We start from the raw sequence: 14,457 nt of genomic DNA on the forward strand, positions 1-14,457 counted from the left end.
TGTCTCTCGAGGATTCCACTAATAACTCTGCCACGCTTCTGTAACTGCGTGTGCGTGTGTGTGTGTGTGTGCGTGTGTATGTATATAGGAAGTAGTATAGATGAACGCTGATTGTTTCCGCCTTTGGATAACAATAAACGGATGCAAAAAAAAGTGAGTGAGGGAGGGAGAAGGAGGCGTGGCTACCTAAGCATCACAGCAGCACGAGACTGCCATCTGCTGGTGCAACGGTGTCATTGCACCCCTGGTCAGCCGGCATGCACTTTATGTTATTATTTTCTTGCTTGATTTTATTATATTTTATCATGATTTACTCATTTATTTTATTATTTTATTTTATTAGATTTTAGTATTGCATTTTATTTTACAGTTTTTATTTTCACATTTATTTTACTTTTGTATTTTATAGTATTTATTTTATTGTTTTGATTACCTTTATTTAAATTTTTGATTAATATTATTATTTATTTCTGTAATTATTTACTTGGTTTTTTTTTGTGGGGGAAGGTTATTATCATCATTATTATGATTGTTATTATTATAAGGGTATAAATTAGCAATTTTTTTGTTTTTTGGGGGGCTGGGGGGGTTAGGTTATTTGAAACAAAATGCATTTTTTTGTTTTAGTAAAATTCACTAGTCTACGAGTCACTAGTCAAGCTCAATTTGTTTTCGGTTTGGTTTGCATTTTAGTGGTACAGTGTATCTGTTATTTCTAAAATAAATAAATCAATGAATTTCAAACAATTTGCCTATTTCTTTCTCCACTTAGGCTGCGTCGAGAAGGCTACACGGTGCAAGTGAGCGTCAACGACTATTTGGACATTTACTGCCCGCACTACAACACCAGCCTGCGGGGGACGCTGGAGCGCAGCATGGCTGAGCAGTACGTCCTGTACACGGTCAGCTACCGCGGCTACCTCACCTGCGACCCGCGGCTCGGCTCCAAGCGCTGGGAGTGCAACCGGCCGCACGCGCCGCATGCGCCAATCAAGTTCTCCGAGAAGTTCCAGCGCTACAGCGCCTTCTCGCTGGGCTACGAGTTCACCGTGGGACAGGAGTACTACTACATATGTCAGTCCGCAAATGCTGCATGCTACATGTGATAAAGTGGGTGGGGCTAGCAAAAGTGGGTTAGCCTTGTAAAGGATTTATAAATGTAGTTTATTAATGTGTTATTAACCTTTAATAACATTTAAAAGCTATGTTAAGAATTTAACTTGAGCTCTCTACTGTCATGAGGGACGTGAGTAATTGAGGGATGGCGGACACAATTGCAGGATGTGACTATACTGGTCGCCACGACTGGACAGGATGTGGCTAGACTGGTCGCCTTGACTGGACAGGACTAGAGTGGTCGCCACGACTGGACAGGACGGGACTAGACTGGTCGCCACGACTGGACAGGACGGGACTAGACTGGTCGCCACGACTGGACAGGACTAGAGTGGTCGCCACGACTGGACAGGACTAGAGTGGTCGCCACGACTGGACAGGACTAGAGTGGTCGCCACGACTGGACAGGACAGGATTAGAGTGGTCGCCACGACTGGACAGGACAGGATTAGAGTGGTCGCCACGACTGGACAGGACTAGAGTGGTCGCCACGACTGGACAGGACGGACTAGAGTGGTCGCAACGGCTGGACAGGACGGGGCTAGAGTGGTCGCCACGGCCGGACAGGACGGGGCTAGAGTGGTCGCCACGGCTGGACAGGACGGGGCTAGAGTGGTCGCCACGGCTGGACAGGACGGGACTAGACGGGTCGCCACGGCTGGACAGGACGTGACATGACATGACAGGACTTGACTTGACTTGCTGTGGTGTGGCTTGGCTGTGGCTGTGACTGTGACGAAGACGACTCGGCTGTGACGAAGACTTGACACATGAACTTCCACATATAACGTAGACAATGCACCCACACCGACTGGACGAACACAACAGACGAAATACACCAACACTGAGACACACTTGGGGAAGGGAAGACACACAAAGGTGGACGTGGTTAGACATAACGAAATCAGTATCACCAATCACAGACAAAAACATGTATATTTTTTTCATCTTGGGATGGGATGTATATATAAAACAATGCTCATAACCTTTGTGACTGTTTTATTAACATGTGATAACACTTTAATAAGTCTTAGATAACCTACTGCGTATACAATCAAGTGATATCAGCTTCCTAAATAGAGAAGTCTTTAGAAAGAGGACCTTAGTGAATATTTGGAAGGCAGTCCACCATTTTGTCTCTGAGCTCTGTCACTCACTCTCTACCTGTTCTTTAGCCACGCCCACTCACCACCACCACGGCCACAGCTGCCTGAGGATGAGAGTCTACGTCTGCTGCTCTACTGGTGAGTAACATCACAGAATATATTAGCACCTGTTTGTCGGCCATTTTGCTTCCAATGTGGCATTTTTCGGGGATTTTTGATTTGGACAATTTCCTACTGGAGAGTTTCTTAATATCTCGAATGATTCCCATTTGGAAGCAGGTGTCCTCAAGTAGTAGTTTCATAACTTGTGATTTTGATTGGTTGTCGCTTTCCTTTTAGTGTCCCATTCGGAGGACGAGTCCAGCCAGACGTCCAGCGCCTACACGGTGAGGCCGAGCATTAAGATACACAACATTGGTAAGTGACTTAGCATTTTATTTATTTATTTTTTATTTTTTTGCTACATCAACAACCTAATGTTTCCTCAATGTTTGTCATGTACGTAATAAACATCGCCCTTGCCCTTGGATGGACGACCGTGTGAGACGTTCATGTGCCGGTGGTTATAACAAACTATCAAACGCGTCTTTACAAGGCAACACAACAACAAGTCGAACTTTACGAAGCGCGAGAGGAGCACGCGGCGTTAGCGGTCATCTCCACCGGGCAAGTCGGGACACATCAGTCGATAGGCGAGAAGGGGGCTGTCCGTTCAGATAAATCCCGCCGTGGACTCGCGGCGAGGCGTAAAACAACGCGTCGCCGTGCTCGGATGCGTCAGCTCGAGCGCTCAATGAGGGGAGCCGGAGTCTATTTTGAGAAATCAATAGCAGACTGACAGGACATTACAATGAAGTTGCAATTTTTCGCTGCCTTCGGACAGTGGTAGTCCCTTAAGGACAGCAAGGCTTTCTCTGCTAAATTTACAACCTAAATTATACTAATTTTTTCCATGACATTGTTTTTTTTTTTTTTTCTCTCACTCAGTTTTAGCTTAATGCTAACAAGCAATGCAAAACTCCATAGATGAGCTAACAAATAGCATCAGTGTTGGGGTGTTATAAGCCTCCATATATAAAAATAAATAAATACAATTTAAAAATAAAATAAAAATAATTAAGTAATATTTTTTTTCCCTCAACAGTTTTAGCTTCATGCTAACAAACAATGCACACCTCCATAGATGAGCTAACAAATAGCATGTGTTGTGGTGTTATAAGCCTCTTTATAAATAAATAAATAAATAAATAAAAATAAACTAATATTTTTTTTCCCTCAACAGTTTTAGCTTCATGCTAACAAACAATGCAAACCTCCATAGATGAGCTAACAAATAGCATCAGTGTTGTGGTGTTATAAGCCTCCCTATAAATAAATAGATACATAAATAAATAATGATAACAACTAAACTGAAACAAAGCATAAAAAAACACAAAAACAAACTTGCTCTAAAAACTCTTACTTTTTTATGGAAAAACAAAAAACACGCGCAACATGCACCACTGATGTTATTTGTTAGCTCATCCATGGAGTTTGGCGTCGTTTGCTAGCATTAGCAAGAAAGAAGTAATTGTTGACAGTTTTGGCAGCCATTTTGAGGTTTTGATTTTCAGTGTGAAAGTATTTTCTTACAGTTGACCGGGGTTAGCCTTCCTTCAGTCTTGACTGCACGTTCTGGCCCACTAACTTTTACAACGCGGGATCTGCGCAGCATCAATCTGAGGACTCGCGTCTCCAGTCAGACCCAACGTGCGCGTTTTGGGTTTTTGGGGGGAAACCGGCTTACGCAGAGAAAACACCGCACGCGGCGTAGGCGGGGCGCGATAGCTCTTACCGCCCCGCCTCGCCGCCACCGTGACGCTCCAAGGCCCCGACGGCGGCGTCGCGTCAGGCTACGACTGAATTCCACGCCGCCGCATATTTGTGGGGGCCGCCATAAGAGGATCACTCATTTCATATGCAAAGACAACTTACACGCGCACCAAAATAGACGTTGGCAGCTTGCGGGCCTCAAGGGTGACAAGAAACGGGGTTTGTTCTGACGATTGAAAAGGTCAAACGGCTGCCAAAAAAAAAAGCAGCCCGAGGTCTTTTTATTTGTATTTTTTTGGGGGGGAAGCACTAAAAGGTCAACTTTAAAATGCCTCAAGGCTTCTCAGTTAGGAGTTTAAAGCGTAGGAAGCCAAACGTGTCCTTAAAAGAGCAACTTTGTGTAGGACGCTGACTTCGACAAGCAACCACGGCACAGCATAATTCCACACACAAGCTTGTATAGAGTGTGACATAAAGTAGGTTTGTGCTATGATGACGTCTGTATACTGTACATACTCTATATGTGTAAATATAAGTATACAGAGGTGGCGAATCCAGGTCCAGAAAGTAAAAACCCTGCCACAGTTTGGCTTTAGCCATTGATGCTTGCTAGCTAGGTAGCTAGCTAGCTCCCTAGCAGGTAAACGAGCACCATGGAACCTAGCTAGGGAGCTAGCTAGCTAGCACCAGGGGCTAAAGCCAAACTTTCTGAACCTGGATTTGACACCTCTGTATGTACATATTTATATACGTATATGTACATTATATTTTTATACATACATTGAGTATTAGGGCTGGGTTTAAAAAAAACAAATAATTGATATTGAATGAATTTTCCTTTTCCAGCCAAATATCCATTAATAAAACCATGAATCGATTATTTAAATATCTCCCCCCCATATATTCTTAAGAAAATATTATTTTAAAGGATGCTATTTTTAAAAAAAAAATGGGGGGGGGGGGGGGGGTTCACTGTTTTCTTGAAATTTACTGTCCACATAAATTTAAAAGTATGTTCTTACATTTATGGAAGACCTGACCTATTTCACTTTTAGACAATTCATAATCTTTTGAGTTTATATTTACAATTATTGAATTAGAATTATTATCTCTTGTCACTGTCAGTGTACGCAAGCGCCGCGATTTCCATCTTGGCTGCGCCTCGTGTGAAACTCCCTCTGCGTGAAATCGGCCCACGTTTGTCTCTTTTCTTAAATGACTTTGCGGCTGTAATGCGAAGCGAGCGTAATGAGCGGCCCTCGTCGGCGCTAATGTCGAATAACTCAAGACGTCCTCTCGCGGCTCTTTTGGCCCGCGGCTAATGTTCTTGTTGGGTCTAATCAATGGCGAGGCTGCGCTAATGCATCCTGATTAACCCCCCCCCCCCCATCCCCCAATCACACGCATACTTTCATCATTCGTATGAAACAAAAACAAAAAACATTGGCGGCGTTCGCAACACGTTGCTGATAATCGGCATTTACATGAACGTCGCACGCACACTCACCTTTCTCTTCCCCTCCTCCAGATGAGTTTAACCCCGAAGTTCCCAAGCTGGAGAAGAGCGTGAGCGGCAGCAGCCCGTCGCGCGACCGCCTCCTGCTCACCGTGGCCACCATGCTGCTCGCCAGCGCCCCCCTGCTGTCCTAGCGAGCCGGCGCGGGACAGCGCTCGGATGGTGCCGGATCCAGAAAACGGTGCCGGGTGCAGACAATTGCCTGCTTGCATTGGGATGGTATGTTTACATTTTATGGCCTGGATGGATGAAAGATAATTCAATTTAAGGAATGGTGCAGGATATTTATGACTGTTTGGAAAAACGGTGCCGGATGCGGACAAAGGTGCCAAAGGCAGACGAGGCCAGCTTCGAGATGGATTCGTTTTTAAATGAAATATAATGGGAAGGCGCCAGAAGATGGACTCGTGTACAAGATAATGGTGCAGGATACAAAAAAAAAAAAAACGTGCCAGATGCCGACAATGCTATCATCAAGATGGATTATGAATGTTCTGGATTTTGGTGCCAGTTTGGGACAGATAACGAATGTTTGATTTAAGAGACGGTGCCGGATGCAGTCAATGCTAGCTAGCATGGGGACGGACGAAGACGTTTTCCAACAACTTTGAAGTCCAGGACAGTGACACAAAAAAAAAAAAAAAGAAGAAAAAAAAGACAAACAACCGCCTTTTCTATTTCCTTTGGTTAGAGGCTAGCGAGCGCTGTCGTAGTCCTTTCCGCCCGTTTCCTGCCTTCACAACTCAAGAACACTTTGGATGATGGCACTTGCAGTAGATGTGCTTGAAATCGTGTTCGGTCGCAGAGCTGACTTTGACGAATGTCTCTCCATCAACCCCCCACGCTCACACAAACGAAAACCACCAAATCCAAACCCTAATCCTTCCTGCAAAGGAGCATAAGGGCTACATTGAAAAGAAGTTAAATCATTTGCTCCCCAAAAACGTATAAATACATTGTATTTTAAATGTTTTAAGTGTCCCAAAGACGTATTTATACGTTTTTTGTGTGTTTTTTATGCTAGAGCATACAGAAGGCTTTGATGCAGCTTCTCAACTGCAGAGAACGGTTGAAGAAATGGTATGGCCAGCAGGTGGCAGCAGAGCAAAAGAGATCAACCAGGGTCATGTTGAAAAAAATGCTCATTTACCCACAGTTCTAAATAGATTTGTGAATAATGATGAAACTATATTCTAATGCTTAATTGCTGCAAAACGGAAACCGAAAGAAATATACTTTTTTTTCCTGATGAAAGGAGAGACTCTAATCTTCTTTTTTTGGCAGCTTCCATGTTTTTATAGCAGTAGAACAGAATATTCTGTGGGCCTTGCAAAATCAGTCAAAGTCCAGTAAAACAGCCGGCAGTGAAGGGGGTTGCTTCAGTGAAAATGGCTGTGAGTGAATGAGTTCAATAAAAAAAAACACGATGAGACAAAGTCACTGGGCATAAAATTACAATAAAATCTAGAATTTTATGACAGCACTGTTATATTATTCAGTCGAAATAACAAAAATAGTAGAAAGACCAAATTTATATGTGGAAAAAAAAGTTTGTCGGTCAGAAAGTATAATCCTATTACAATAAAAAAAAATTTGTTTTAAATCACATTAATTTTTTTGAGAATAATGATTTTGTTCTCGTAACTTTAATGTCTTTTCCTGCATAATTACGACTTGACTTCTTTTCAGTGTAGCCCTGTAACCCTTCATAGCCGCCTACAGAGATGCTCGGCCAATCAGCCGCTTGCTGTCCCGTTGCCGTGGAAACCAGCCCGTCATCCAGCCTGAGGAGATTTTACTTTGTATTATTTACCTTTGACTTTCAAAGGGAAGCTTCGGCCGTTGCGTAAATGTGCAAAAACGTGAGAGAGGATAACAATTGCTCACTGTTAGTTAGTTTTTTTAAATATATATACATATTAAAACGTGTATTATTTATTTCTTCATTTTATTTATGATCCTCATAAGTGTTCACATGCTGTGTAGGCCTTTTGCGCAATGAGCTACTGTGCCATTTTCTCTCGACTTTTTTTTATTTTAATTTATTTTTTTTATTTTTTTTAATGCACAAGCGTCATCATTGTGCACTGTGTGTGTGTGCGTGAGTGTGTGTCCACGCTTTTTCCAGTTTTGTGGCACTTAGGAATTTGTTCTGGAGTCGTTTGTAGGATCTTAATATGCAAGCGAGAGAATGTGCTCTTATTAATAATGGGAGGGGGGAAGTAGGTGGGGTATTTAAAAAGCATTTACTAATGTTGAAGGACAACTACCAGAAATGTGTTTACCTTGAATGGAGGGGGGGGGGGGGGGGGGGTCTGTAAATGGATCAAAAAGTGAGCAAAACAATGACAATTAAAGTCATTTTGCAGATGTGCTCAAACTGAAGTGCAACTAAATTTTTGCATTGTGTGTGTGTGTGTTTACTTGAGTGCTTTTGGATGTCATGTCCGAGTCGTAATAGAGGTGAAAGGTTATGACGGAAATGAGAGATTAAAAAAAACAAGCGTTTTATAATAAAATATATCAAACTGGATAACAATACTGAAAATAAGAAAACATTTTCAGGGAAACATTCAAAGTCATACAACTTTGGGAATTTAAGGAAATATTGCCATAGGAAAATCAGTGTTGTGATAAATTAGTTACATTGATATTAGAAATAACATTAAAATATATATTTAAAAAAGTAATATAAAAATATTTTTAAAAAAAACAAAATGATAATTTTACAAGAAAAATGCATACTGCCACAAAAAACAAGTCATTGAATTTTTTTTTATGACAAAATATTGTCAAATGATGTATAATTTTATTAGAAAATTTTTCCCTGCAGGGAAATCATACAAATGTGAGTAAAAAAATCTAAATATGAATAAAAAAAAGAACATTAGTTCGAGAAAGTCATCTATCATTTTAAAGTCAAAAGTTTAAGGAATAAAAAAATGATGACAACAAATGGCTCAAAAAGTCTAAATTATACAAAAATGTTTTTTTAGTTCACAGGATGGATTAAAAACTCTAAACTTTAATAAAATCCCTTTACAAATTGATTGCAATTTTTTAAATTATTGATTTAATCTTTTTCATGATGGGAAGTCATACTAATAATTATCCAAGTATTAATAAAAATAAAATACAAATATATGGAAATAGTTTTGTGAAAATGAGGGGAAAAAGTAATCTATTATTTTTAATCTGGAACCCCCCCCCCCCCCCCCCCCCCGACTTTTTTAGTTCCCCAAGATATTAATTCCACCACGGGAGGGCCAAAAAATTCTAAATGTGAACTAAACTTTCATGAAATACATTTGCAATTCCCACATTGCACCATTCATCTCCATGGGAAAGTGTCACGGCTTCTCATTCAACATGGTGGACGGCGGCTTGACGCTTTTGTGGCGTGCTGCCATATCGATCCTTCCGCGCCCTCGTACGACTTGGCACTTGGCAACGTTCGTGCGCCGTGAGCCACACGATGAGACGTCTTGACAACAATGTCGGTTTGATTGCCCCGGATTCCGACATCGACGTTATTCCTCGACCTGATCCCGTCTGCGAGTTTGCACTTGTTTGTCAACCTCCGCAGTTTGTTTTTATTGGAAGTCAAGTCTTGATTAAAACAATAAACAGCGCAACCCGTCGTCGCTCCGAGGAAAAGGACACGGTTCTTGTTTAGGGCGTGATTAGGTGTGAGATTGGCCATCTGCGACCGGTCGAAGAAGAATTCCCCGGACGCCGGTGGCAGCGTCTGGTCGCCGACGATGGAAACAGATGGTCTGCTTGTAAAGACGAAATGTTCACCGCTTACGACGTCGACCGGCGACATCGCTGAGACGCCTCCAGGTGCACCCGAGAAAGACAACTCAAACTCTATTAGAAGTTTACAGTAAATCCCCTCGACTAACCTTTAAACCCTAACTTCCTTAACCCTATAACCCTAAATCTAACCCTGGTTGCCCTAAACCTCAACCGTAGCTTCCTTAACCCATCCCAAACTCTAACCCCTGTCTCCCTGAATCCTAGCACCCAAAAACCCTTTTACGCTAACCTTTAACCTCTAAACCCTGGTCTCCCTAACACTAGCCTAACTAGTCTCTCTAGTTTTTGGTATGAGGTATTTTTGTAGCTGGCACTTGGTGTAAAACGTGTTAACCATTGTTTTAAGTGGTTTCTCGTAAAAAAAAAAAAAAAAAGAATAATACAAAAAAAAGTCAGTGAAGCAAGCTGGCAAAGATTTAGCAGGCTACGAGGTCAACATAAAAATAACTTGAAAGAATATTATCCGGCGATGACGAGCTGACCCAGGATTAAAGTTAAGTCAAAGGCTGATGGCTGCGTTCTCATTGCAGCTATTTTTGTTCCTCTTTGCTCTTTTTCTTCTTCTTCTTCTTGTACAGTGAGTATGAGGGCTACTTCTGTGTACTCGTGTTGGGGGATGTGCTCGTCACACTAATGATGTTTATTTTTCCGATTATTAGCTTCCGAGGTTGCTCAAGGTCCTCCGTCATCGAGGTGACTGAGGCAAGTGTTTCATTTGTCAATAAAACTTGTCAATTATTTAAACGTCATAATGTGATGTCAAGAGAGTGGCAGTTGTATTGGGAACGAGTCCTGCTGTAAATATAAAAAAAAATCTGTGTGCTAAACCCCCCCCCCCCCCCCCCCCAATTTTTTCTTGTATTACAGAGCTACAACTCTACTATTTTTTTTTCTGTTTTATTTTTCTAAATATGTTAGATTTTTTTTCTTGGAATAATAACATATTTTTAGAATATTTTGGTTTGTTTCTAATGATATTACAATCCTAAATTTAAGATATTTTTCAATAGTTTTAAACGTTTTTTACAGCGTTATTTTGGAAAACGTATATACAGCCATTTTTGAAGATTTGGGGGGTTTGAAAAAAGTTTTAGAGGAAAATAATGCTTTTTTTTGTTCATCAAGGGGCCATTCAGAATATACTCTAGGATGACTTCATATTTCAGTCATATTTCCTTTTTCCTTAACTTTTGAAATTACATATTTATTTCAGAATTTTTTTTTTAATTAAGAGTTTTATCCCTTACAACTTAAAAAAAAGATATTCTCAAATCTGGATTTCCATAGAGGAAAAAAAACCTCCAATTTAATCCCCCCACTGAAAAAAATAAATAAATGAATAAAACCTTTTTCTCAAAATACCACAGCGCAAAGGCGTGTAAAGGGCGGGGTTGGAGGGGTGGTGGCCTCCACAGTTCCCCTTGTCCCTCAAATCATTGATGAATGGAAATGGAACAATATGAAGATGCCCGGGATTGATGATTGCTGGCCATAAAGTTAGAAAATCTTCCAGAGTCTGTTGGATGACCGTCCGGGCCCGGCGCTTTGCCATCTTGGTGACCCTTACTCCAATCTACTTGATTGCATGTTTGAATATCGGACTCATTTCAAATGCTTTCTCTGCTTATTCTCCTGCTCTACGACGAGATGCATTTGCACAGGCCGCGAGTTTGATCTGACAAGCGTGTTAACGCGTGCAAACTAAGCGCATAAAACGCTCGGCCCGCTGCGCTCGCTCTTATTTGCTATCATGCCCTGTCGTCTCTCGTACCGTGTCGGTTGCCAGCGCCCGAGGGTGACGTGTACGCCATGCTCGCCCATAACTTTTCTCTCCACCCGTCGGCGCGTTAGCCGAGCGAGAGCCCGAATGAATTGGAAGCCCCTGGAGGAGGATTGACTTAATTCTCACACATAAAACAACATGTTCGGGCGGCAGTGAGTAACAGAGTTGTTGTACGCAGAGCACATATTTACATTTGAGCGTGACTCACTTTGCCAGGGGTGCCGGGCATTTATCAGCTCTGAAGGGCAAATTAAAGAGACTTCCTTCCATCGTTGCGTGGATTCAAAGCACAGCTGCGGAACATTTGGACCAGCGGAGCAATAAAACGTCACATCAACGTGCAAGGGGTTTGGCATCGTCGGTTTGTTTTGCATTCCCCCGAAAGCGTCGGCATTTTCAATTAGATTTCAGAATTTTAAAAGTGTTTTGATAACATGCTGTGTCAAAATAACCCAAGGATCAAGTATTATAGTACACTTTACAATTTTGATGAAATTAGCCTGTTTTGAGGGAGCAGTCCTGTCTCAAAAGCAGAGGACAGCATTCGTTACCATTACTACCGGGGGCGAGGGGTCAAGGGCATTATGGTGTTTCTTAAATTATGACGTGATTCTCATATTTCCGCTTTTTTCTCATTATGACTTCATTTAATGAGATATAATAAGAATAAAAATAATGATAGTATTGTAATAATGGATATGGAAATAGAAATACAGAAAGTCGTAATAAGAGTTTTTCTTATTATTATTATTATTATTGCTATTATTATTATTATTATTATTATTATTATTATTATTATAGAAATAATAGTCCAGGGGAGAAAATAGTCACTTTATGAAAGTAAAATATAGGACATTTTCAGAAAAAAATGTCAAAATTCTCTAAAAATAAAAATAACAATTCCTAAGAACTTGGTTGTGAAATTATAAGAAATAAATTGAAATATGATAACCATAAAGCCTAAATATTACAGTAAAAAAGTCATTACAAAAAAAAAGTTGTAGATTAGAATTATTTTTTTGTTCAAAATATTACCAGAAAAAAAGTCATATAATGGTGTAAAACTAATCATTTTAATGGCACCGGGGCAAAAATAAAAATAAAAATTTTACAAAACTAAAATTCTAATATATATATAATATCAAAATAATACGACAAAAGCTGCATGAACACAAATAAAGTTGTAATATTGCAAAAGTAAAATACAAAGCTGTAATACTAAATGGAAAAAGTTTAACAAATAGAACTGAAATATTAGAAGAACAAATCAGTCAAATTAAGAAATCAAAACTGAAACATATTACGAGAAGAAAATGCTGCGCCAGAACGTGTCAAAGGTGCAAGATTGCGAGCGTAAGGGCACACCTACCTGCCTGAAGATGAGGCCTGTCGAGGATGTTTTGTGGACTTCTCCCTGTACGTGGTCTGTCTTTGACAAGGTTCCATTTCCTGTCAGGCCTCTTATTATCAACTCTGCCGTTTCCTTCCCCGCAAGTCACCGCAATGTTCGCTAATCGCCGCCTCCTCTTTCCTCCTCTTTCCTCTGCCCGCAGATTTAACAGTAATCCCCTCCCTTCAATGTGAGTGTGTGTGTGTGTTTTCTGTGTGTGTGTGCAGATGTGCCCACACTTTGGGCATCTGGTCAAAACTTAAGCCCAAGAATAACTAATGACTGTTATCCCCCCCCCCCCCCCCCCCAAAAAAAAAAAAGCAGAGCGGTTATGTCATGCTGAAGATGAATAAAAATCAAAGAAAATCTTTATGGCAGTTAAAAATAAACATGACTAAACTTCATGTCTGCTTTGTAAACAGGCTTTAAAAAAATTGGAAATCCTCAACTAAAAATACTCGTTTCCAAATAAGTGAAAGTCGTAACGGTTCCTGGTTTTAGCAAAATATTCCAAGTATCTTGAAGTGTAGTACAATTTACACCCTGCTTTTTGGCGTGCTGAAATTAGCCGGTTTCGATGGGGCGGGACTTGCCAAGTCACTGCCCCCCCTCCCCCCCCCCCCCACACACACACACGCAAAGGCAAGTACTGATATTTGTTTATATTTTGACCAGATTTAAACAAAAACAAATAAATAGTCGTAAAATTAAGTCATGCTAAGATTAAAAAGTTACTTAGTTTTCAGATTACTTGAGTTTAAAAGTAACTAGTCAAATTACTCCACTGAGAAAAGTAATTTCACATTGGTCGTTAAAAATATTTAAAATATATATATATATATATATATATATTAGGGTAAGCATTAATGTTACAGTAGTATGTATGTAATTATATGAGCATCTCGACATGGAGGGAGGGGCCTGGCGGGAGAGGTGGAGGGGGCGGCTTTTCAGCTGCTGTGACCTGTGCCCATGTGGGTAAGCTGCTTTTATTAAATATCATTGATTTTCCTGAGTGGGATCAAGTGGAGGTGAAATTTACAGTACGCACACACTCATGTTGCGGCAATATATTTTCATATCAATTCATATTGCGAAATAGTCACTTGATCAACAAACGAGTCCGAACGCGGCTTCACTTGTATTGGCAGAGCGCCACATGTACAAATCGTCTCTGCATCCCCTCTCGGCGGTTGGCATGACTGATGTGAAGCAACATTCGATCGTATATTTCATACCCAAATGATGAGTTTGAGGACTCCTTAACAAGCCTTTCACGTAGACATCCTGCAAAATTGCTGTTGACACAAGCAGTGTTGCCGATATTTGTCAAGTTGACTTCAGCAGCATCTCGGTAGGTGTTGCTGTTTTGATTTGCAACACAACATTGTGGAGTGACCGCATATTGAGTATCTACAGTAATGCTAACAAATTCTAAAAATATAATTCATGAGATTTAATTTGTATTAGAAATCATTTGCACCGTATTCAATACCATGTTGTTATTTGCCATTTTCAGACCCGACTAGTCCCTCTTTGCACATGACTACAAAACTTCACTTATTCCTATCTATCGACCTTGATATCTAGCTACAAATATTACTGTTTAATACCTTATTTTTTTCCTTTTTTTCAGACCCGACTAGTCCCTCTTTGCACCTGACGACCAAACCTCACTTTGGTCCTATCTACCGACCTGGATATCTAGCTACAACTATTACAGTTTAATACCCTTTTGTTTTATCCCCTTTCATACCCGACGAGTCCCTCCTTGCAGGTACAGCAACTGAAGCTCACGGTCAGCCAATCTATAGACCTGGCTAGCTAGCTACATATCAAGCTCATTCACATGTACCCCTTAGTTATTTGATACCCATCAATTTTTGCCACACACAGACCCAACTAGTCCCTCCTT

At 40.7% G+C, this 14,457-nt stretch overlaps 1 protein-coding gene across 2 annotated transcripts in view; it reads left to right on the plus strand.

Annotated features, from left to right (window-relative positions):
• efna3a (ephrin-A3a) overlaps positions 1-14,457 on the plus strand; it is a 58,818-nt gene that overhangs the window by 36,605 nt on the left and 7,756 nt on the right. Inside the window, exons 2-5 of one of the 2 annotated variants that reach the window (XR_015091333.1) lie at positions 773-1,074; positions 2,292-2,360; positions 2,562-2,639; positions 5,563-5,769. Coding sequence is in view for 1 of the 2 variants with exons in the window: in XM_086062994.1 (XP_085919120.1) it covers positions 773-1,074; positions 2,292-2,360; positions 2,562-2,639; positions 5,563-5,684 (571 nt within the window). In the remaining variant the exon portion in view is untranslated. Of the gene's footprint in view, positions 1-772; positions 1,075-2,291; positions 2,361-2,561; positions 2,640-5,562; positions 7,743-14,457 lie in introns of those variants that run through there. The other variant, XM_086062994.1, reaches the window with a different exon arrangement.

The sequence above is a fragment of the Leptonotus elevatus genome, chromosome 19 (genome assembly GCF_054856555.1).
Source record: "Leptonotus elevatus isolate MCC_2025b chromosome 19, RoL_Lele_1.0, whole genome shotgun sequence".
NCBI classification, from domain to species: Eukaryota; Metazoa; Chordata; class Actinopteri; order Syngnathiformes; family Syngnathidae; genus Leptonotus; species Leptonotus elevatus.